This window comes from Misgurnus anguillicaudatus, chromosome 21 (genome assembly GCF_027580225.2).
Source record: "Misgurnus anguillicaudatus chromosome 21, ASM2758022v2, whole genome shotgun sequence".
Taxonomy (NCBI): domain Eukaryota; kingdom Metazoa; phylum Chordata; class Actinopteri; order Cypriniformes; family Cobitidae; genus Misgurnus; species Misgurnus anguillicaudatus.
Genome location: NC_073357.2, coordinates 55170680 through 55196133, shown reverse-complemented (window position 1 = coordinate 55196133; position 25454 = coordinate 55170680). Strand labels below are relative to the sequence as shown.

The following is a 25454-nucleotide window of genomic DNA, read 5'->3' as shown; positions in this document are numbered from 1 at the left end:
TTATTGCTCTAAACAAATGGGTTGGTTTCAACAACTGGAAAAATATGGACAAACCTAACAATTTGCCATATACGTTGCTGGGATGTTTCAGATTAGAATGCTGGGTGGCTTAAACGCATAGTTGGGTCAGATATGGACATTGCACAGTATATTTACATAGTGCACAGTATATTTACCTAACCATTGTGAGTTTAGTTGCATTGAGATGACTTGAAATTTAAATTAATTCACCCTAAATGTGCACAACATTGTGTCACTTGACATGTCAGTATTAACAGTGATATTGTTATATTAAAATCTAACAAAACACTTTTTTGTTTCAGCAATAAGATTTTTTGAAATTAATTGACCATTTAAGACTCCACCTACTCCTTTTGAGGCTACGTGATCCAAAAGTGACTCAATATAGCCTAAGATAGACTTGTTTACATCTCAGGAGCAGAATCTGATAATGCTGTGGCAGTAATGAGGGAACGATAAGAAAAGTTATTAACATTAACTCAGTGACCGGAGGCGGAGACTTGATTAAACATTCGACTTCAAGCAGCGCTGCGCAGATAGGTCAGCCATGACATTGAAGTATCGCGAGAATGTAGAGTTTTCTAATCGCGTCCGCGAAACGTGATGTCAAACGCCCATTTGTCTGCGCAACGCCGTTTAAAGTTTTTGACAAGAGTAACGTTACTGTATGTACACATCATAGATCGAGCTGTGTCGGAACACCTAAACCCTACTGGAAAGACTTGGTTGAAACCGGGTTAAGATGCAGTACGAATATGGTAAAAACAAGGAAGAGCATCCTGACCCAATCAAAGCAGAAGTTAAAGGTAATGAGATATAACGGGATGGATCTGATTTTTGAGTGTTTACGTGCGATGCAGATTTCCTTTACTGTGTTGTGTTATATTGGCTACGTTATCCTGTAAACATTGCGATTTACCAACGTGTGTGTTTTAGTGATAAAGTGTTTCTGGCTAGTTTTCTTGTTTTAAAGGAAAAACAAACAAACAAACGAGAAAACTTTAAAAAAAATGTTTTTGTTCTTATCAGAACCTATATAGGACATCTACTGCCACCTGCAGACAAAAATGTGGACACCATAAACGTTTAAGATTAATTACTATGCACTTTTTACATTTCTGAATAGATTCCTTCTCATTTTTATTTCATCGTTTTGCAAACACTTTTATACAAAGTTACTTATAAATATGAAACTATACAACAATGTCAGCATTGCAAAAACTAAATTATGTATACTTGATATTTACTATAGTAAACTGTACTGCAAATATATTATATATAAAGTAAACTTTATTAATGAACAGTCCAGTATTCTGTAGTATTAACTGTAGTGAATAGATAAACGGAATGAGTGTAGTATCTAGGAATTTGACTACAGTTTACTATAGTAAATAGCAAAGTATACTACAGTATTTTTATTTGGGTTGTTTAACACATGATTGGTGATCTCTGCAGGCTTGATTCCTGATTGGCTGGAGGGCACGCTTATACGCAATGGTCCCGGTCTCTTTTCATTGGGAGAGACGTCTTACAACCATTGGTTCGATGGAATGGCACTTTTACACAATTTCACCATTAAAAATGGTATTTTGCTTATTGCCCATGACATAAGTGCTGATATAATATTTTATTTAATAATCGCTGTTGCTTGAACTTTTATGGGTAATTATTTAAAGGGACATATCATGAAAATGTGACTTTTTCCATGTTTAAGTGCTATAATTGAGTCCCCAGTGCTTTTATCAACCTAGAAAATGTTAAAAAGATCATCCCATTATCTTAGTTTTGGTAAACCATTCTCTGCAAGCATTTGAAAAAAATGGTAATTGAAATTTGGCTCCCATTGTGATGTCAGAAGGGGATAATAATACCGCCCCTTAATCTGCACTATCAAACCACGGCACTCCCATTTGGTGCAGAAATCAGCTCATTTGCATTTAAAAGGACACACCCAAAAATGGCACATTTTTGCTCACACCTACAAAGTGGCAATATTAACATGCTACAATAAATTATCTATATGATATTTTGAGTTAGAATTCACATGCATACTCTGGGGACAACAAATATTTATTTGACATCTTAAAAAAGTGAAATGTCCCATTTAACAGTCCTCTATTTGTCCCGTGCCTGGACCCTTGTTTTTTCGAATACGTCTGATTTTAAAGACTACATTTAATTTTCAGGGGAGGTGATATACAGGAGCAAATATCTCAGAGGTGACACCTACAACTCCAACATGCACGCCAACAGAATAGTGGTATCCGAAATGGGCACCATGGCTTACCCGGACCCATGTAAAAATATATTCTCCAAGTAAGTACTCACTTATGCAATCTACATGGACCTGTCAAAAGTTAAAGGATTAGTCAATTTTCTTAAAAAACAAATCCAGATAATTTACTCACCACCATGTCATCCAAAATGTTGATGTCTTTCTTTGTTCAGTCGAGAAGAATTTATGTTTTTTGAGGAAAATATTCCAGGACCCCAACACTTAACACTTAACACTTAACAGTTTTTTCAATGGAGTTTCAAAGGACTCTAAACAATTCCAAACGATTCATAAGGGTCTTATCTAGCAAAACGATTGTCATTGTTGGCAAGAAAAATCAATAATATGTACTTTTAAACCACAGCTTCTCTTCTTCCTTCGGCTGTGTGAAGAGCCAGCGCGACCTCACGGAATTGCGTAGTGACGTGGTAAGGTCACATGTTACATATATGAAACGCACATTTGCGGAACATTTTAAACAATAAACTGTGACAAAGACATTAATTATTTTCATTCGACATACAACAACGTCGGAACGGTCCTCTTTCTCCACAATTGTAAACACTGGGGCGTAGTTTCGCATACATCATCCGTGACCTCTTGACGTGATGACGTTTTGCGTGGCGCATCACAGGACCAGAGATAGACGAGAAGTTGTTGTTTAAAAGTGCATATTTTTTATTTTTCGTGTCAAAAATGACAATTGTTTTGCTAGATAAGACCCTTATGCCTTGTTTGAAATCGTTTAGAGTCCTTTGAAACTCCATTGAAAAAAACTGTTAAGTGTTGAGTTAAGTGTTACGTGTTGGGGTCTGTTAAAGTCCATTAAAATGAGAAAAATCCTGGAATGTTTTCCTCAAAAAACATAATTTCCTCTCAACTGAACAAAGAAAGATATCAACATTTTGGATGACATGGTGGTGAGTAAATTTTTTTGGACTAATTCTTTAAGGAAAAAGTCTATCATCAAATGTCAAAAATTACTCGTAAGCTAATAGTTATTTGTACCTCACAGAGTGGTCACCTTCCTCAGTCACACCATCCCAGACTTCACTGATAACTGTGCCAATAACATCATCAAATATGGAAATGACTATCACGCCACATCTGAAACCAACTATATTCGCAAAATCGACCCTGTCACTTTAGAGACACAAGACAAGGTAAATACTTTATCCCCAAAAGCATTATTTTTGGTAAAATGTTTTAAAAGAATGTTTTTTTTTATTAAGGTGGACTACATGAAATACCTTCCTGTAAACATTGTCGCATCACATACACATTACGATAAAGAAGGAAATAGCTACAGTATGGGCACATCCATCGCAGAGAAGGGCAAAACTAAATACACACTGTTCAAGGTTGCAGGAGGAAGTAAGTATGTTGTAATTTAAAATCGCAGATCTCTTTATGATTATTGTTTAATGCTACAATGTTCCTTTAATCAGGTGGATCAGAAGCATCTCCCACAGCGTTGAAGAACGTCGAGGTGGTCTGCACCGTGCCCTGTCGCTCTCTCCTTACCCCCAGTTATTACCACAGCTTTGGCATGACTGATAACTACTTCATCTTCATTGAGCAGCCCTTGAAACTAGACATCCTGAAAATGGCCACGGCCTATCTTAGGAAGGTCAGCTGGGCCAGCTGCATGAAATTTCACCCTGAAGAAAGCGTAAGACACTCTTTGACTTTTCCCCATGCGTGCATACCTTGCCATTCGTGTCGTGTTGATTTTTCTCTTCGCCCCCAGACGTTGATTCATCTTATCGATCGAAAGACGGGGAAAGAAGTCGGAACCAAATATTACACGGGTGCCATGTGCGTGTACCATCAGGTCAATGCCTTTGAAGAAGACGGCCATGTTGTTTTTGACGTGATCGCCTACGATGACAACAGCTTGTATGATGTGTTTTACCTGGACAAGTTGAAAGATCAAATCGCCTCCAATACAGTGTATTGCAAGCCCATGTGCAAAAGATTTGTGTTGCCTCTTAGTGACAAGGTACCTGATATTGTTTACACTTTATGGGCAAAGGGCGAATTTGCTAAGATTGAATTGAATGAATCAGTTTTCTGTGACTTCCGCAGGGTGAGATGGGTGAGGATCTGGTCAAACTGAAGTATACAAAAGCGAGTGCTGTGAAGGAGAAAGATGGAAAGGTTCTCTGTCAGGGCGAAGTTCTCTTTGATGGTCAGATAATGTTTGTTTGAATCAGGAATGGTTCTTGCTTTTATCATCTATATGATCTAAATCTGTATATTGCTCTTAGGAGTGGAACTTCCTAGAATTAATTACAATTTTAACGGAATGAAGTACAGATATGCTTACACGTGTTGTGTGGATGTATCTCCAGTGGCCGGAAAGGTATGACAAGTTTATTTCTGCACTACAATTTAACGAATCGGTAGTAAATACTGACGTCTTTTACAGATTTTGAAACTTGATGTTGAGACCAAGCAGAAGATTGAATGGACGGAGGAGAACTGCTTCTCATCTGAGCCTGTTTTTATTCCCAGGCCCAATGCAGTTGATGAAGATGATGGTTAGACATTATTGTTTAAATTTTTTGTATAAATCATTTAAAGGTGCAGTGTGTAATTTTTAAAAGGATCTCTTGACAGAAATGCTAAATAATATACAAAACTATATTATCAGTGGTGTACAAAGACCTCTTTTATAATGAACTGTTATGTTTTTATAACCTTAGAATGAGACATTTTTATCTACATACACTGTGGGACCCCTTACGTGGAAGTCGCCATTTTGTGCCGCCATGATTCTACAGAACTTTTTTTTACTTAGTTGTCTCCGTCAATGACATGTTTTTCCGGTGGCAGCTACTGTAGCTTCTCTATGCGTTTTAAAAGCGAGGGGTGAGCAGTGGACTGAGCCGTTGGTTGCAATTTACAACCTCACCACTAGATGCTGCTAAAATTTACGCACTGCACCTTTAAATGGACAATATGTAGTTTTTTAAGTATTTTATAAGTCAAAATCAATGAGTACGTTTACATGCACAGAATAAGCGGATAACTATCAAAAATCTGCTTATTAACTGTTTTCATGCGTTTACATGCAAATCAATAAGACTGTGCATGTAAACGCATTCAATGTCTTTATTTATAAATATGTCCTCATTGGTGTCAAATTACCTCTGCCAATGATCTGACTTTTCTTTGCAAGCTTAGAATTTACTCTCTTTAATTACATTGAACAAGTAAGTACTAGAAGGCTTCCATGTCGTTTTGCCATATTGAAAAACTATAATAGCAGAGAGGGACAAAAACCACTAGCCTACCGCAATGCATTTCCGTTCAGAACACGTGAACCAGCTAAAACGGACAAGCCAAAGAGATCAATGATTACATAACGGCTACTGTAGTTGCAACACGCATTTGGAAAAGTGAGGCGCTAGATAGCACTATTCGTTTGAATGCAAAATGCAATTTCACCGCTGGATGGGGGGGAAATCCTACTTATTGTCCCTTTAAAGGAAAACATCACAGTTTTCAATATTTTACTATGTTCTTACTTCAACTTAGACAAATTAATACAAACCTATCTTTTTTTAATGTGTGCACTTAATCTTTGTACAACGCGTTGTGAATGTGTTCACATTTAGCCTAGCCCCATTCATTCCTTGGGATCCAAACAGAGATGAATTTAGAAGCCACCAAACACTTCTATGTTTTCCCTATTTAAAGACTGTTACATGAGTAGTTACACGAGTAAGTATGGTGGCACAAAATAAAAATTTTGTTTGGAGCCATAGGAATGAATGGGGCTAGGCTAAATGCTAACACATTCATGACACGCTGTACAAAGATTAAGTGCACGTATTGAATAAAGAAAGGAATGTATTAATTCATCTAAATTGAGGTAAGAACATAGTGGAATGTTGAAAAGGTGTGGTGTTTTCCTTTAAAGGTCCACTATGTAGATATTTAGCGGCATCTAGTGTTGAGATTGTGAATTGCAACCAATGGCTCAGTCCACAGCTCACCCCTCTCTTTCAAAACGCATAGTGAAGCTACGGTAGGTGCCACAGGACAAACACGTCGTCATCTGAGATGACGTAGTGACGAATCTTTAGAGCAGTTTATCCGTTTAGGGCTACTGTAGAAACATGGTGGCGCGATAGGAGACCCGTCGTGTATGTAGATAAAAACATCTCATTCTAAGGTAAATAAAACAATACAGTTCATTTTGTAAGGTCTTTATACACTACTGATAATATAGTTATATTATATTGCATTTCTGTCAAGAGATCCTTCTAAAAGTTACTTAACAATGCACTTTTAATATGACACCTGTTAATTATCATATTAATTAACTAAATGTCTAAAAGTCAAAGAAAAATTATATATCGTTTAATTAGATTAAGATTTATTTAATCAAAATTTGTAATAATACTATATATTCTACTTTATATACTGTATATTTAATTATTTTCGAGGTTTTTGTGGTTTCTTCTTTAATGTAAAGCTGCTTTAAAACAGTGCAACACTTATACAAATGCGCTATATAAATCAATTTGACTTGACTAATCATATGTTTAATTTTTAGGTGTTGTACTAGTATCTGTCATAAGCTGCAAACCTGGGCAGCGTTGCTTTCTGTTGGTGCTTGATGGGAAGTCTTTCAAGGAGATTGCGCGGGCATACGTAGACGCAGAGTTTCACATGGACATGCATGGACACTTTATACCAGACTGCTGTTAGGGGTTTGGTGTCCGTTTATCACCTGTCCTTTCCTGATGCCAACTGTGGAAAATGTCCTGTGAAGGTGTAATACTGTGACTGAACTGTAATTGATTGAGTGTCTAGCCATGAACACAGACATGTTTCTTACCATTTAAAACTTTGAAAACGTATTAAAATATTGTTTATGAAGTAATTAAAAAAGTTAAGAAATGTTATTGTTTCCTTATTCATCAGTCTATTTGAATTGTGTCCACTGATCTATAGAGATCAGCAATTGTGTTTGGAGCTATTATAGGGTCAAACATCCCCTCATCTAGAATATTTTATTTTAATTTAATGTAAAGGAGACCAGGAGTTTGAGATATGCATGTGAGATCACAACACAACTTAAAATACTTTACATTCTTGTACATCAAAAACATATTAAATAAATATATTAAACTTAAAAAAGAATAACTTTTTTTACTATTTTGGTGCATCATCAGAGCTGTTCTGTCCCCTTTTGGAGAACTTTAAATATCACTTCTGATGCAAATCTGATGAATTATAGGGGTTTGGAGGTCTAACACCCCTCCACTTCAATATTTATGATAGTCATTGAAAAAAAGTCAAAATAATTAAAATATCTGTTTGGAAGTTTACTTGAACGTTCTTGAAGACATGTCACACACAAGCCAGGTGAAAACAATTGTTTTAACTGGCCTAATGTGTTCTGGTCTAAGATGGGCTGTCAGGCTTCTCTGGTTTGTTGGTTTTAAAGGGGGTTTGGGGCATCTGTTAACTGATCGGTTCAGTAGACCATCTTAAAAATTGTCATGAGAGAGAAATTTAATTGATATTTTACTGACACATCCACAGCAACTGCATTCAAACTATATATTTTATCAGTAGCCCATGTGTGTTTCCCGGGCAGGGGCCCCATTTTGGGCCCTATGAAAGAAAATGAGGTTGGGCTCTCTACCACACCCATGTTACTAGTAATAAAAATGATATTTGGGGGCCACAATAGTCCGTTGGCCCTTAGAATTGTCCTACCTTCCCCCCTTAGTGACGCCCTCTGTCCCGGGAAATCAAATGACCTTTGCTCTGCAACATTCAGTTTCAAAACTTCCAATCTATGTTACAGTCACATGATCTATACTACTACTACTAATAATAATAATAATAAAAAGAAGAAGAAGAAGAAGAAGAGAAGAAGTTTAATTTATATAGCACCTTTCCAAAACCCAAGGTTGCTTTACAGAATTTGAAGATGAAAAAGCATAGCAAGCTAAAGTATAGCAAAATAAACATAATCGACAACAGTTTTTATTTTTTATGATTAATTTCGGGGGGAAAAATAAAAAAGTTCAAATATTAAACAAAAATTTAATTTCTCATCGATCATGATATTTTTTGTCACAAGGAGGCGCCAGATTCACTGACATCACGCGGGCGTGTTCTGGCTAGAGAAGATACAGCTACGGTCAAATCTCGCGAGACGTTGGGTTTAGGGTTAGGATAAAAACAGAGCTCATCCAGCGAGATTTCACGAGATTGTGCCATCGCTGTATCACTTCTAGCCACAATCGCGTTCCAGAAGCTAATGACGACATATTTGTGAGACGGTCAGGCGCGTAAACTAAACAGGGGCATGACTTTGTAAAGCTTGTCCTAAGAATATATCCTTTTTGGAACTGATAAACAGCATCGCCACCAAAATGTCCCTGCTCAGAGCCCTCAAATACAACGTAAATGTTTTAATTTAGTCTTAGCATCGCTTAACATAAAGAAACGGCGTGTATTCCATTGAATGAGTTAGTGCACGTGAATTGACGATTAAATGCACTTGTCATTATATCACGAAATGCTATCCAGTATGTTATGATATATGTAACATATTTCCCTGTTTTCTCAGACTTATGTGTTGGGCAGAAATTGCATCGCGCGCTCTTTATGCAGTCAGACAGATGGAGAGACGCGCATTTTACGAATATTAAACGAGAAGTTTCCTCACGCCTCCTCGCTAAAGGTTGTGGATATATCAGGTGAGTTTCATCGCAGCATAAAACATCCAGTTTTGACTCGTACTTTGCCTGAATGTGCATTTATGTTTTACGTTAGGAGGTTGTGGCGCAATGTATGAGGTACACATCGAGTCTGACGAGTTTAAAGGGAAGAGGACAGTGCAGCAACACCAGTTAGTAAACCAGGTGGGTTCTTTTGTAACTTGGTTTAGTTAAATTAAACAATTTTGAATTGCTTTTCATATTTGTTGTTAAATAGTACTCTTCCTAACTAAAGTGTACAAAAGGTTGAGTAGCATTAGAGTAGATAATAAAATAATGAACACGTGACATTTTAAGAAAGATAGCATGCATACTTTTTATGCAAAACTTACACAAAAGTTTGTTTTGAAAGGATAAATCAGACGAAATGACACCATTTTTGTGTGTGTTTTTACATAATGGTACAAGACACCGAATTTATAGTGGGACAGAGAAAGTTATGTTAGTTGTGAGGATATCATCTGTTTGTATATGATGCACGCTACATCATGTCATGAAAAGAGTATTTACTAACACATAATCTGTGAATTGTTCAACAGGCTCTTAAAGATGAGATTAAAGCCATGCACGGTCTACGCATATTCACTGATGTTCCTAGAAAGTAGAGTCTGCTCAGTCATCATCACATTGTGTTTGTCTGTGTCATTGCTTTTAAACTATACAGATTTCTAATAGTACTTTCTGGCTCTGATATGTACTTTATATATTTTATGAATTTAAGGATATACATTTAAACTGTATTTTGCTTCAAAGAATGAAGAATGTGGGTGCCTGATGCTGTAATACGCACAAAATATATGATTATGTTCATACCTGTAAATAAAAATGTGCAACAATAACATTTAGATTCTCTAAAACTCTGTTTGTTCCCTTTCTAATGTCCTGCTGTTCTGCAAAGTTTATAAATTGTATTGATATGTTAATGTTTCAGCAGCTTTTCAAACACTGAGTCATGGGTCCATAAGGAAACTAAGAATAGTTTCTGTTTTGACCACCAGATGTCATTTTTGAGGCTTTAACTCAACCACTAGTTGCATTTTTCTTATGCAAGAAAAATGGGTTTATATTGACTATATATTTTTACAGTGCTGTATTTGGGCTTTTCTCTGGTGTGTTACGTTGAGGATTTTCGATTCATTTTCAGGCATACGGTTCGTTTCAGCGAGCATATTAAAGTGAATTAAAAAATATTTAAAATGTTTTTTTAGGATCTGAATTATTTCACAAAAGTGTTTACAATATATTTTATATTTAAGTGATTCAAATGCTGTGTCTGCTTGTTTAACGGTTTCCCGAGCGATTTAAATGTCTTGTTAATGAGGACAAATTGAAAAAAAAAAAAAAGTGATTCATTGTTTCGTTTGTACCATTCACTGTTCGCTGTGTTTTGTCGCACAGTGAATATGTTGCTTTTTACCATATCATTTTCGAGTAAATTGCGTAGATTGTACGTTTGCACCAAGAAGAAATAATGTGTGAATGGATTCGAATCATTTTAAAGAACCAGTTCAAAAGAGCGGTTCATGGTTTTGAGTCATGTCTCAAAAGTGTTCACGATGTATTATGTTGCTATATGAACGAGCTACTGTAGGGTTGAGTAAGTGTACACTGTAAAGCCTTTTCACAACGATAAAATATATATAGTGTAAATGGGTTTAAACGAATCATTTAAAAACGTCAAGTAATTATATATTTTTCCACTTTGAGTCATTTCTTCAAGTATATTTTGTAGAGAAAATAATCTACTGCTGTAAATTAAGTAAAATATGTAGATTGTAAAACGTTTTCAAAGCGATTAATTATGTTACGTAAAAAGATTCGAACGAAGCAATCGAAAGAACCGGTTCAAAAGAACGGTTCGCTCGCCGATCAGACATCACTGAGGATGGTGCTGCAGGACTTGTGAAGACAGCGCTATATCCAGGTTTTATTTTGGCTAACGATAATCGTAGGGCTGTTTACATCATCTTTAAATATGGCAGAAGAGGGAACAGAGATGGTTGAGGAAACTGAACAGATGATCGATAAAAAAGAGCCGATAAATTCCGTTTCTGCGGCGGAATCAAATGAGATGCGAGCTGTGATTCTGACGGGCTTCGGAGGTCTGAACAAACTCAAAGTCAGCAAGAAACCCATGCCAGAGCCTCAAGAAGGAGAAGTGAAAATTCGCGTGAAAGCATGGTAAATTATTAGTGTAAAATTTGAGTGTAAACGGTTATGTTTTACCATGATGCGTAGTGACAATGTTGGCGATGCCAGCAGCTAACGTAACGTTTCATGGAGACGCGAGGTGAACAGGTGTCTTCACGTAACATACGTATAATCGTGCACAGGCATACTGTATTGCATGAATGTTGGTGGCTGGAGGTTCTGTACATTTGCAAAAAATATTCAATATTATTAGACTACGTGTATTTTCCCTGCAGTGATTTTTTTTTGAAATCCTAATGCATTGCAGAGAATGATGAAACCGTATTTGTTTCAATATTTGCTTTGGTTTGTGATCCTTTACACATTATATTACCAGACATTTAAACTTTGGTTGCAATATTGTGGGACTCTGCATATGTATTATATTATATATATTACATATTTGACAATTTAGTACTTGAGTTTTCACATATACTTTAAAAGTATACTGTAATGTGTTGCCATACTTATTTATTTTAGTATATAATCAGACATTACAATAAAATTGAATTGAATAATCTAGAATGATAGTTTATGCAATAAACATTTACATGAGCATTAATAAAACATTAGCTCCTAAATAAAAATATTAGTACATGTAGACATTAACGGCAACAGAGATTAATAAATGCTGTAAACATATTGTTCATTGTTATGTCATCTGTTGTGTTAACTCATGTTAACATATGCAGTACAACCTTACCAATATAATATTTCAAAATAATCGTAATGAAAAATACATCATAAAGATTTCAGTATATTTACCATTTAATTTGATCATTGATACTGACTTTGAATTTTTTTTAGCGGGCTGAACTTTCTTGATCTGATGGTACGTCAAGGAAATATTGATAATCCTCCTAAAACCCCTCTTGTGCCTGGGTTTGAGTGTTCTGGGATTGTGGAGTCATTGGGTGAAAACACCAAAGGGTTTGAGGTATGACTGTATGAATGTTTTTTATATTATAGACAAAAGTAGCTCAGTTTACATTATTTCATGCTTGAAGTTAAACATGGCATTAAAACATAGACAGAACAGAACAACAAAAAAGATGGATAAAAGGTTAATTAATACATATGCATAGAAATATAAGAACAGCAAATATTTACATATAAAAAAAATACTAGTCTATGAATGGAGAATTGTATAGGAAGTGTTTTGTCTCATTGCAGATAGGTGACAGAGTTATGGCCTTTGTAAATTACAATGCCTGGGCTGAGGTTGTGTGCACACCGTTGGATTTCGTGTATAAGATCCCAGACGACATGACGTTCCCAGAGGGGGCTGCCTTTTCCATGAACTTTGTGACTGCGTACATGATGCTGTTTGAAGTGGCGAATCTCAAGGAAGGGATGTCTGTGTTAGTTCATTCTGTAGGAGGCGGGGTGGTAAGTCTCATACTTTTCGTGTTTGTGGTTAGTAAGGACACTTTAAAGAAGCAGTAAAAAATATATATTTTAATGTATGTTATTAGAAAGTATTTTTTATTTTGCATTTAGAAAAAAGTGATTCATGCATGGTTATCCATACTGATCCTATATAATAATATGACCGTGCCTATGAAATCCAGATTAAAGTCTCATAATTTAATGATGATTTGGAGATGAATATTAAAGGAATATTTCACTCTCATAAAAATAAAATCCAGTTAATTTACTCACCCCCATGTCACCCAAGTTGTTTATGTCTTTATCTGTTTATTCGAGAATATATTTTTTTTTGGAAAACATTCCAGGATTTTTTTTTTTCAATTTAATAGACTTTATTAGACTTTCTTTTTTATGAAAGGGGAGTATTCCTTTAAAGCTGTCAAGGTTATATTTTTGCAGAATATTCTTTACATAATGTAGGATGGTTTTATGACGAAAAAAATCACAAAAAATTAAGTTAGCTGTGTTTTCGCAGACCGGGACACATTTTTCTTATTAGACTTCATTTCGACAGTTTAGTTTAGAATCATATTGCAATATAGTAAGAAAAATCTTGGTGAGACTTCACCAAAAGTTCAGTCTGTTAATATTTATACATTTTATTCTTAAAATCAAAATCTGTATTTATTAACATGAGTGCACAATGAACTAACATGAACAAACAATGGACAATTATATTTATATTAACCCACATTAACAAAGATTTAAAAAGCTGTAAAAACATGTTGCTCATCGTTTGTTATTTTAGCTAATGCATTTACTAATGTAAATAAATAGTAGGGATGGCACGGTATGAACATTTTATATCATGATAATAGTGACCAAAGTTATCACGGTTATCAATATTATAACCAATGTCTTCATGAAAGATTAAACCACTACCCATTATAAGGTTTCTAGCAGAGCAAGTCCGGTTTTGAGTTTTTTATCTGTTGGTATTTGAAATAATCCATGGCACAGTGTATCTGAATAAGATGTCCAGGACCTCTGTTACAAAAGTACGTTCAAAACAATGAAGATCTGGGTGTATATTTAACTGTAGAAAAACAAAGCCATGAATGGACAACATCATGTTTCTAGTCACCATGGTGGGCTTAGAAAATGTTAATATCAATGGGAATATTTTACTCATAAAAATTTCTAGGGGTGCCAATAATTGTGTCCAGTGTGTATTAGAGAAAAATTCTGATAATTTACTTACAATTACTCAGTATTCCCTTAAATAGGCTTATTTTCCAGCTCCCCTAGAGTTAAACATTTGATTTTTACCGTTTTGGAATCCATGCAGCCGATCTCCTGGTCTGGCGGTAGCACTATTAGCATAGCTTAGCATAATCTATTGAAATCTGATTATCAGACCATTAGCATCGTGTTTAAAAATAACAAAGAGTTTCGATATTTTTCCTATTTAAAACTTGACTCTTCTGTAGTTACATCGTGTATAAGACAGACAGAAAATTTAAAGTTCTGATTTTCAAGCCCGTTACACAGGGCGTAAGCGTTAACGTCATGTGTTGCCGAACTGAATTGTTGATCCGTCGGCGTCGCGTCAGTGCCGTTGCTCGTGGTAGAAGTTGAACATTGGCAACGTGTGCATCAGCCAATCAGATAGCCTTATGCAAATAACCTAGGCAGAGCCAGCCAATTACGTTTATGGAAGACCAGAGCATGTGTAGCGGCCACTGTGATTGGCTGTTGGCCACGCTTCAGGCAAGCCGTCCGTTAAACGTTAACGCTTACACCCCCTGTGATTGTACTGCTATAGCTAGGAACTATACCCTCATTTTGGCCTAATAATTAAGGACTTTGCTGCCGTACCATGGAGGCACAATGATAATACGCACTGCCTGAAAATAGTCCCCTGCTATTGAAAGTTACAAAGGGGACTATTTTCGGGCACTGCGTAATATCATTGCGCCTTTGGCTATGCTAAAAGTGCTACCGCCAGAGCCTGAGATCAGCTGTATGGATTCCAAAACGGTAAAAATCAAATGTTTAACTCTAGGGGAGCTGGAAAACGAGCATATTTTAAAAAAAAGTGGAGTGACCCTTTAACATTGTAGCCAGAATATATTTAAGGAATAGTCAAAAAAAAAAAAATCCAGATAATTTACTCACCACCATGTCATCCATAATGTTGATGTCTTTCTTTGTTTAGTCGAGAAGAAATTATGTTTTTTGAGGAAAACATTGCAGGATTTTTCTCATTTTAATGGACTTTAATGGACCCCAACACTTAACACTTAACTCAACACTTAACAGTTTTTTTCAACAGAGTTTTAAAGGACTATAAACGATCCCAAACGAGGCATAAGGGTCTTATCTACCAAAACGATTGTCATTTTTGACAAGAAAAATAAAAATATGCACTTTTAAACCACAACTTCTCGTCTAGGTCCAGGCCTGTGATACGCCAGCGCGACCTAACGTAAATGCGAAGTGACGTAGAGCACTATTAAAGGATTAGTCAATTTTCTTAAAAGAAAAATCCAGATAATTTACTCACCACCATGTCATCCAAAATGTTGATGTCTTTCTTTGTTCAGTCGAGAAGAAATTATGTTTTTTGAGGAAAACATTGCAGGATTTTTCTCATTTTAATGGACTTTAATAGAGCCCAACATTTAACACTTAACTCAACACATAACAGTTTTTTTCAACGGAGTTTCAAAGGACTATAAACAATCCCAAACGAGGCATAAGGGTCTTATCTAGCAAAACGATTGTCATTTTTGACAATAAAAATAACAAATATACACTTTTATAGCACAACTTCTCGTCATGTACTGTAGATCCGGTCATGATGCGCCAGCTGACCCCACGCAATACGTCATGGCGTCAAGAGGTCACAGAGGACGAATGCGAAACTCTGCCCCAGTGTTTACAAGTGTCTTGGAAGAGGACCGTTCCTACGTTGTTGTATGTCAACTGATACTAATTAATGTCTTTGTGGCAGTTTATTGTTTAAAATAAAATGTTAAGTGTTGAGTTGAGTATTAAATGTTGGGCTCTATTAAAGTCCATTAAAATGAGAAAAATCCTGCAATGTTTTCCTCAAAAAACATAATTTCTTCTCGACTGAACAAAGAAAGACATCAACATTTTGGATGACATGGTGGTGAGTAAATTATCTGGATTTTTCTTTTAAGAAAATGGACTAATCCTTTAACAACGTAGATTCCTTTAACAAAATTGACAAAACCCTAAACTAAGTCAAGCCAGAACCTTACTGCAAAGTTAATCATATGTCTTTTGCTCGAGTAAGACTTGTGTATGTTGTTTTAAGTTGTTGAATATTGCAATTTTTCCCTCCATTAGGGTCAAGCTGTGGCTCAGCTGTGTTCCACTCTCCCCAACGTCACTGTGTTTGGAACCGCCTCGCCCTTCAAACACGAAGCCATAAAGCATTCGGTGACGCATCTCTTTGACAGAAACATCGACTATGTTCCTGAAGTTAAAAAGTAAGGATTTAATTTCACACATGCTGATTTTAGCACAAGTCGTTGTAAAGCAGCTGTGAGTGCGAGTTGAACTGTTGTTGAGCATCTGTAGTCATTAGATGATGGCAATGAAAGAGTGAGTCATACCGGGGAGCCAGTGCAAGTCTGAGAAAGCAGACGTCACTAGATGAGGCCTTTAAAACTGCGTGGTTCCCATCCCCATAGCAACACCAGGCAGAAGGGAACGCGGAGTGTACCTGCACAGGAACCGGCGAGTGCCTTTTTGAATGTCGCTAAACCAGAGAAAAACAAAAATGTGCTGAGCTAATCACAACAGATGGTTGGTCTTCTAACAATTCCTACAGTCTTAAAAATAAAGGTGCTTCATGATGCCAGAGAAGAACTATTTTTGACTGTATCAAAATGTGAGGCTATCAGGTGGTAACGTTGTATTCCTGTCATTTATGCGTTTTTGTTAAAATACATTTTATAAGTGAGTATGAGAGAGAAGATTAAGATTTCTATAGTGCCACATTCCTCTCAGGATCAAGGGGGAAAGCTAAATTAAATTGGTCTCAAGTTGGTCCCACAATAGACAGGACTCCAGACATCATAAGACCTCTTAAAGCTTGTAAGCGGTCAAGACGTCCTGAGGACAGAACATGATTGAAGCTCTTGTTTATAATGACATTCCTCGCATTCCCTGATGTTGCACTTGAAAAACAAAGTATTATGCAACAAGTTATATATATATATAATTTTTTTAGGTTTTAAGATGCTTTACTATGCTTCTTGTTTCTCCTGCAGGATATCTCCAGAGGGAGTAGATATTGTGCTGGACTGTTTGTGTGGAGAGAATACAGGAAAAGGTCTCTCTCTCCTCAAACCCATGGGTACCTACATCCTTTATGGTTGGTATTACACTGACGAAATGCTTTGTAATTGTACAATACTTTTTTAAAGGAGTAGTCCATTTTCTTAAAAAAAATCCAGATAATTTACTCACCACCATGTCATGCAAAATGTTGATGTCTTTCTTTGTTCAATCGAGTAGAAATTATGTTTTTTGAGGAAAACATTCAAAGATTTTTCTCATTTTAATGGAGTTTAATGGACCCCAATACTTAACAGTTTTAATGCAGTTTAAAATTGCTGTTTCAAAGGACTCTAAACGATTTCAAACGAGGCATAAGGGTCTTATCTAGCAAAACGTTGTAATTTTTGGCAAGAAAAATAAAAGAAGGAGAAGGCTAACGTCTATGGCTAAGAACAAAAGTTAAATTTTCGCTACTTGTTTATTGACATATTAATAGCATTTAAGTTAGCTTAAAAATATTTGCAGATTGGGTCCAGTCGGGTCTGTGTCTTCCCGGACAGTTCGGGTCCAGCTTTTAAATAATAGACAGGTCCGCGTCGGTTCAGTTTTGGTAAACCATTCTTTGCAAGCATGTGAAAAAATAGGTCATTGACATTTGGCTCCCCTTGTGATGTCAGAAGGGGATAATACCACCTCTTAATCTGCACTATCCAACCACGCACTGCCATTTAGCAATGAGATCAGCTCATTTGCATTTAAAAGGACACACCCAAAAATGGCACATTTTTGGTCACACCTACAAAGTGGCAAATTTAATATGCTGTAATAAAAAAAATGTATCTTAAAAAAAGTCTTGTGAAATGTCCCCTTTAAAACAAAAGAGATGTAGGAGTGTTATCCAAACTTTATTGGCACAAAAAAGTCTATTGTATTTGGGTGTTTCTGGTAGGTTTTAGCACATGCCACGTCATCTTCAAATAATAATTATGTGACTGACTTGCGTCAGGTGACCTTAAAATGCAAATAAATCGAATTGCCTGAAAAATCACCCCATGCGAGCCATAAAAACTTTTTTACGATAAATGGGTGTTTTTGTTAATTGACGTGTTTCCATTGGCAGTACTTTCAATCTGTATTGTCAATTTACGTAATTTAACTCTTTTACCGCCATTGATATCTCGTCAATTAAGAGAAAACGCTTCCCCGCCAATGACGAGATTTTCCGTCTTTCCGCAATACCACTATTATCCACCAGGTGGATACTTCCACAACTTTTTAAACCCGGAAGTATTGCCCTATGGCAAGCGGCTGCATGTCCGTGTCTGTTTTAAAGATCGCTCTGAATGGGATCTCTATGAAAAGTCCGTCACAAAAATGGAATTATCTCTGCTTTTTGATCAAAATTTGGTTTTTTTGCAGAAACCTACCCATATTCAAAAGCTGATTACAAAAGAACCACTTAAGGTAGGATGAAACGTTTTTTTTTTTTTTTGAAAGCAGAGGGTCTGTTCTTTCATTTGGTATATTGTATGTTTATATATTTAAAGAAGAACATTTTCTGGAAGGCATTAAACTTTGGTGAAAATCATGAAAAACGCTGGCGCTGGCTGGCAACTTTTTTAAAAAACGCTGGCGGTGAAAGAGTTAAAGTGTAATAGAAAAGTAGATTATGTTGTGTGTGTCATAAATATGCTTTAAGACAAACCATGTGCAAATGTATTATTTAACACCATTGCTGAGCAATTTCTCCATAAAATTGGAGACAGGTTTGAGTTACCTACGTCACAAACATCCAATCGCATCAACACAGTTGTTCTAGTCATATATGTTATGTAGGGATGTCATATAGACTTGGTGCTGAAACTGTGATAATTATATCATCCATTAACATGATTGATTTTGACAGTACAACTCCCATCGGTCCACTCTCTTTTATAGCATCATCAAGCTGTGCAAGTTGTTGTTTAGCGAAAATGACATATTGTGCCTTTAAAGTAACATTAAAATACAAAAAGCATCTAGGTGGCCACATACATATGTAAACGATTCATTTGTGACCTCATAACCAAATGTACATATATGTAACATTTGCGAACATACTTCCAGGTTCATCAAACATGGTGACAGGAGAGACCAAAAGTTTCTTCAGTTTTGCCAAGTCTGTAAGTAGAGTTTAATTTTTGTTAAAAAAAATTAAAAATATGATCAGTGTGTCTATAATCAATATAAGGCAATGCTGTCATCATTGTGTTTGATGGTTTTAAGAGGTTTAGGGCTCCGTTGTCTTTGCTTTAAAATGCCCGATTGCCTTTTGTGTCCCAGTGGTGGCAGGTTGAGAAGGTCAACCCTATCAAACTCTATGAGGAGAATAAGGTCATGGCTGGATTCTCGCTCCTTAACCTTCTCTTCAAGCAGGGAGGGTGCAGTCAGGTCAAGGCAACAGTACAGAAACTTCTGTCTCTCTACGATCAGAAGAAGATTAAACCTGTTGTAGATTCCTTATGGGCGCTTGAGGAGGTAAGAAGCAAATGGTGGATTGTTTTACTTTTACATATAAAACAAATAGTTATTTTCTCTCATCATTCTCAAGACAAGACTTTTTAGACACAAACAAATAATTGATATTCATAAATGCTGTTATGTTATCGTAATGTAAATGGAGGACAACATGGTAATGCTCTAAAAGGCACATACATCCATCATTAAATTAATCCAAATGACTTTAGTGGGTTAATACATTTCACTATGGACCACAAAACCAATAATAAGGGTAATTTTTTAAAAACATAGATTTATGCATCATATAAAAGCTGATATACAAGCTTTCCATTGATGTATAGTTTGTTAGGATATGACAATATTTGGCTGAGATACAACTATTTGAAAATCTGAGGGTGCAAAAACATCTAGAAAATTGCTTTTAAAGTTGTCCAAATGAAGTCCTTTTGATACATTTATGGTAGGAAATTTACAAAATATCTTCATGAAACATGACTTTTCCAGATTATCTGTCAAGATTCATTTAAAAAAAACTGGGCTTGATTCGATCGTTCTAAAGAGGTGTAAAAAATGTACCAAAAGAGGCCCTTTGGGGGTAAAAATGACCCCAATTAAAATGAATGGAAAATGCAAAAAAAATCTTTTTTTTATTAGTAAAAAAAAATCAATGCATCCAGAATAAAGCTGAAAATTTTAACACAGAAAGGTAGGCCTGCTACTAGAGCACAAATACAATATAGAAAAGACATGCTCAACCACACACACACACAAACACACAAAGGTATGACTGCCACAGAGAGCATTTTCTACAGAATTGGCAAAAACAGCCACAGATGTAAAACAAAGATGTAAAATACACACACACACACACACACACACACACACACACACACACAAACACACACACACACACACACAGAAAGACAAAGTCACAAATGCACACACACACACCCTTACATTCAGTCAATTTTCTGTGGCATTTTGTAACAACAGACATTTTAAAATGCATCAAAAACTACCAAAAATTCTACTATTTGAAATAATATTAATTTTTAATGTCCTTTCTAATGTTTATATAAACATAAATTCACAAAATATATCACTAAAGTAGTGATGTTGAGCAGTTGGCCATATCCAGTAAAATGAATGGGTCTCTATGGGCATCTGCTGATCGAAATGATTTCTTTTTTCTAAACTGTAATTTTTTAATGTTTTTTCTAAACACCAAATGGCAGAATTCAACACATAACATCTAGATCAATATTTAAAAACAATTTAAATCAAATTTTAGGGGTGTCACGATTCTCCAAATCCTCGATTCGATTACATTTTCGATTCTGATGTCACGATTCAATTCGATTCTCGATTTTAAATGAATTTTTTAAGACAAAAAATTATTTGCTTTTATTATTATTATTATTATAGTTTCACATTAACATGCACATTGCATGCTTTTCCTCGCATGGGGGTTTGTGGGCTTTACTTTACGCGAGAGAGCTTGTAAAGAGAGAATTCCTTCTTGAACGCAGATAGACTTAATGCGCGCGCCTATTATCTGAAATAAAACCGGTGCGTCATAAGCAGCTGCGCTTCTCTCTGTCTCACGTGCACGCGCTCTCGCATCTGTCCAAAGTCTAAACATAAACTAAAGTAATAATCCTTACGTATTTGTTCAGTTTTATCCGTTTCATGCGAGCTGAGGCAAACTATACCTTTTGTTTAAAATATAATCCGCTGCATCTTGGCGGCTCTCTCGTGCTCTCTGTCCGAAGGCAGATTACTAGGTAGTAATCCTGTTTATGATATGCATTTCAAGGAGTTGTAGCAATACATCCCTCGTGTTTAAAATATAAATCGCGTTCCGCTGGATGGATGTTTTTAAAGGCACTTCTGAGAGTTTCTTTTCCCCGCTTGGCAAGCCGACTGGACGTGACATGTGGGCGTGGCAGCATCGACGATCCCATTTTTTAATTCGAAGTTCGAGGCTGTGACTTATTAAATCGAAATCGTGACACCCTTATCAAATTTAGATCATAATTTATGTGAATTTTTCATTTTCATTTGATATTTTACTGGTAAGCTAATGGTGTAGTTGAGGAATTGAGTGGTAAACAGGTACAAAAGTACTTCATATCTCCCAAAACACAGCATTAATGTATAGATGGGAAGTAAACAAAAAAAATGATATTATTTGTATCATTAAAAATGTATATATTTTTTGTAATCACTCTTTTAATTTTAATTTCTATGGTCATTTTTACCCCCAAGGAACTCTAACGTATACAGGAAAAGTTTATGAGGGTTAAGTGATTGATACTTTGCGTATCCATAGCAACATAGAGATTAATCAAGGGGCAACCTATAGACCCCCATGTTAAAATGCCCAACTTTACAGTAGAAAATAATTTGTTTACAGCCTGGTACAAAAGTGATTCTGGTCTATATAGCTAATTTTGCCCTTCATGACAACTGTGAGGGGGGTGTATTTTTTTGTAACTCATCCTTTTAAATGATATTAAGCCTTTAAAGTTCTGCATAATTAAGGGCGTGGCCACTTGATTGACGGTTGAACAGCCACTGATTTCACTAGAGTCGAGCTAGGTGGGCGTGGTTTCAGCAGCCAGCCAACTCAGCTTCACCCACGTCCCGGCTTTTTACCCGTTTTCGGTTATCCTTCATCAATAACATTGAATCTCATTGGTTGTTGTGCGTCACGTAATGACTACCAGACATATAAGGATTTTAGATTTTGGTTAACCATTACTTTATACTGGAGGATGTTTATGAGGTACGAATTCTCTTTTTCAGAACATAAATGTTTTTGATAAAATTATTAGATTAGATGATAGTTATAACCGCATGAAAAAAATTAATGTTTTACACACTTTACCATCCATAGTCTATAATGTGTAATTATTAGATTGTATGTTTTGATGGGTTGGCTTTACCCCTCTGTACAGTGATTCACTCTATTGCCAAATATTTTCACACATTTCTCACGAGTCCTGGCAGCTGCATGCTGTTTATATCACTCCAATCGAATGCATCTGTAAACGTGTTTCAGATTCTCATGCTAGTAAATTTGAAAGCATTTGTTGTTTTTTTGGTTGTGTAATCAAATTAGATTCAGGTGATGTGTTTTTACACATCGTGTGGCTTTGCAGAGAAAAAACGATGGCTGCTGCTTTCGTTTATATTGTTGTTCACATGTTGTTTTAGAAAATGCATTTAAATCTTTTGTTATTTCGGAAGTCTTGACGCTATTGATTCGCATACAGTGTGATGTCACCACAGCGCATATTTTATGAAATATTTGCCTTTAATTCTGCCATGTGAAGGCCAGTTTTGAACTTATGTAAATTGCAAGGATCTTTTTATGTCTTTTAATAAATGCAAATTGAAAATAATTGGAAGGTAATTATGCAGCACACATCTGAATTTCTGCGTGTCCCCTAAAAGGTTTTTTTTTCAGTTTTTTAAAACTGTTTTTAAAACAGCATCTTGTGAACAAAACCTTGTAAGCTGCCTTCCTTAGGTACAGATATGCATACATTTGGTACGAATATGTACCTCTGAGTTACTTACATATATTTTTGAGGTACTTATAAGCTCTGTTTGGTACCAGTATGTACCTCTAAAGTACAAATATGAACTCGTTTTGGCACAGATAAGCTGCTGTCATGTGATTACAGCCCTCTGTTTGCTTTAATAAATGCATGGGTAGTTCTCAACACCTGTCTGAGCTTTTGCTTCCCATAGGAAACACAATCACATTGCTAATGAAAGGGTGAGGAGGAACAGGATGTAAAGAGACACAAGAGACGGTAATGGGAAAGGAATATAGGGATGGATCAGAAAGGAGTAATAAACAAGTGACCCGAGGACAGGCGGCAGTCATGTCCACAGGGCGCTACAGGAGAGAACAGAATCTCATTATTTGTTTACACTTAAGGCTGTTATCTCCCAGCCTCCCTTTGACGTGATATGAAGATGTTTTTTTCATGTGAAATTAAACGTCAGAAAAGGTTCAGAGCTCTTGCCAGGCTCGTATTCGACTTGATTATAGTTTTGTATGACTGATAATAGAGCTGGTTTGTACGACTGATGATACTGTGTGCATGGGCTCGTGTCTTGTGTCTCGTGTTATTACTACAGTCAAAAAAATGATGGGTTGGTTTAAGCCACTATTGGGTAAAATATGGACAAACCAAATTGGGTTACATTTACAGTTATGCATTTGGTAGATGCTTGTACCCAAAATAACTTACGTTGCATACAAGCTATTTTTTATCATGCATTTTCCCTGGGAATCGAACCCATAAACCTTTTGTGCTACTAACATAATGCTTTACCATCTGAGCTACAGAAACACTATTAAAATGCCTTTTACTGTTAACTCTTTTCCCGCCAACATTTTTAAAAAAAGTTGCCAGTAAAATAAAGTTTAATGCCTTCCAGAAAAAAAATTCTTCTTTAATGAGCCACACAGATCCAAAATCGAAAATAACCTGTATTGCAGTGTGCTGTCCATCAATGTAAACAATGTGCAAAATAGTTGAACCAAAAAGTGCACAATTAATGAAGTTATTGGCTTCCAAAGTAGCCAATGAAACAGTCTATGGATTGAATCTCCTGCCTGTCTTTATCCACGTAATACCAACACTTTGCATAATAATCTCCGCCTACAGCCTTGCCCGCTGGAGAAACGAAAACTATGACCTTCCCACAGCTAGTTAGTGTGTAAACATCATATCACACTGTGTTTTCAGTTTGTGTTGTTTTCACTACCAAAGGATGAAGATATATGAATCTGTGGTTAAAATTACTTTTTCAAGGAGGGATATACTAAACGTTTGGCTGTGAAGAATCAGTGGTTAAAATTACTTTTTTAAGGAGGGATTTACTAGACGTTTGGCTGTGAAGAATCAGTGGTTAAAATTACTTTTTCAAGAAGGGATATACTAAACGTTTGGCTGTGAAGAATCAGTGGTTAAAATTACTTTTTCATGGAGGGATTTACTAGACGTTTGGCTGTGAAGAATAAGTGGTTAAAATTACTTTTTATGGAGGGATTTACTAGACGTTTGGCTGTGAAGAATCAGTGGTTAAAATTACTTTTTCAAGGAGGGATATACTAAACGTTTGCCTGTGAAGAATCAGTTGTTAAAATTACTTTTTCACAGAGGCATTTACTAGACGTTTGGCTATGAAGAATCAGTGGTTAAAATTACTTTTTCACGGAGGGATTTACTAGACGTTTGGCTGTGATGAATCAGTGGTTAAAATTACTTTTTCACAGAGGGATTTACTAGACGTATGGCTGTGAAAATCAGTGGTTAAAATTACTTTTTCACAGAGGGATTTACTAGACGTTTGGCTGTGAAAATCAGTGGTTAAAATTACTTTTTCACGGAGGGATTTACTAGACGTTTGGCTGTGAAGAATCAGTGGTTAAAATCACTTTTTCACAGAGGGATTTACTAGACGTTTGGCTGTGAAAATCAGTGGTTAAAATTACTTTTTCACGGAGGGATTTACTAGACGTTTGGCTGTGAAAATCAGTGGTTAAAATTACTTTTTCACGGAGGGATTTACTAGACGTTTGGCTGTGAAGAATCAGTGGTTAAAATCACTTTTTCACAGAGGGATTTACTAGACGTTTGGCTGTGAAAATCAGTGGTTAAAATTACTTTTTCACTGAGGGATTTACTAGACGTTTGGCTGTGAAGAATCAGTGGTTAAAATTACTTTTTCACAGAGGGATTTACTAGACGTTTGGCTGTGATGAATCAGTGGTTAAAATTACTTTTTCACGGAGGGATTTACTAGACGTTTGGCTGTGATGAATCTGTGGTTAAAATTACTTTTTCACGGAGGGATTTACTAGACGTTTGGCTGTGAAAATCAGTGGTTAAAATTACTTTTTCACGGAGGGATTTACTAGACGTTTGGCTGTGAAAATCAGTGGTTAAAATTACTTTTTCACTGAGGGATTTACTAGACGTTTGGCTGTGAAGAATCAGTGGTTA

At 36.0% G+C, this 25454-nt stretch overlaps 3 protein-coding genes across 3 annotated transcripts in view; all 3 read left to right on the top strand.

Moving 5' to 3' along the window:
• Positions 1-609: 609 nt before the first annotated feature.
• bco1 (beta-carotene oxygenase 1) lies at positions 610-7213 on the top strand. The gene is made up of 11 exons (XM_055214055.2): positions 610-827; positions 1477-1605; positions 2208-2337; positions 3312-3459; positions 3529-3670; positions 3745-3968; positions 4047-4298; positions 4385-4487; positions 4567-4661; positions 4728-4839; positions 6864-7213. The coding sequence occupies exons 1-11, from the start codon at positions 764-766 to the stop codon at positions 7016-7018; spliced, it is 1554 nt and encodes a 517-aa protein (XP_055070030.1). The 5' UTR covers positions 610-763; the 3' UTR covers positions 7019-7213.
• Positions 7214-8533: 1320 nt separating this feature from the next.
• On the top strand, positions 8534-9889 carry bola3 (bolA family member 3). Its single transcript, XM_055210842.2, has 4 exons — positions 8534-8730; positions 8898-9027; positions 9104-9192; positions 9588-9889. Exons 1-4 carry the CDS (start codon positions 8701-8703, stop codon positions 9651-9653), a joined length of 315 nt encoding a protein of 104 aa, XP_055066817.1. The 5' UTR covers positions 8534-8700; the 3' UTR covers positions 9654-9889.
• Positions 9890-10897: 1008 nt separating this feature from the next.
• The window catches only part of vat1l (vesicle amine transport 1-like), a 37374-nt gene continuing 22817 nt past the window's right edge, over positions 10898-25454 (top strand). The window contains exons 1-7 of the mRNA XM_055214047.2: positions 10898-11229; positions 12046-12175; positions 12412-12627; positions 15988-16130; positions 16917-17020; positions 19033-19088; positions 19249-19443. Coding sequence (XP_055070022.1) covers positions 11024-11229; positions 12046-12175; positions 12412-12627; positions 15988-16130; positions 16917-17020; positions 19033-19088; positions 19249-19443 — 1050 coding nt within the window. The 5' untranslated portion in view covers positions 10898-11023. The remainder of the gene's footprint in view (positions 11230-12045; positions 12176-12411; positions 12628-15987; positions 16131-16916; positions 17021-19032; positions 19089-19248; positions 19444-25454) is intronic.

Bases quoted from the DNA above. Each gene is read 5' to 3' on its own strand.
- bco1 (XM_055214055.2), top strand. From the start codon at position 764: ATGCAGTACGAATATGGTAAAAACAAGGAAGAGCATCCTGACCCAATC. The intron at 828-1,476 runs GTAATGAGATAT...TGATCTCTGCAG, and splicing joins AATCAAAGCAGAAGTTAAAG to GCTTGATTCCTGATTGGCTG. The intron at 1,606-2,207 runs GTATTTTGCTTA...TTTAATTTTCAG, and splicing joins CAATTTCACCATTAAAAATG to GGGAGGTGATATACAGGAGC.
- bola3 (XM_055210842.2), top strand. From the start codon at position 8,701: ATGTCCCTGCTCAGAGCCCTCAAATACAAC. The intron at 8,731-8,897 runs GTAAATGTTTTA...CTGTTTTCTCAG, and splicing joins TCAGAGCCCTCAAATACAAC to ACTTATGTGTTGGGCAGAAA. The intron at 9,193-9,587 runs GTGGGTTCTTTT...ATTGTTCAACAG, and splicing joins AACACCAGTTAGTAAACCAG to GCTCTTAAAGATGAGATTAA.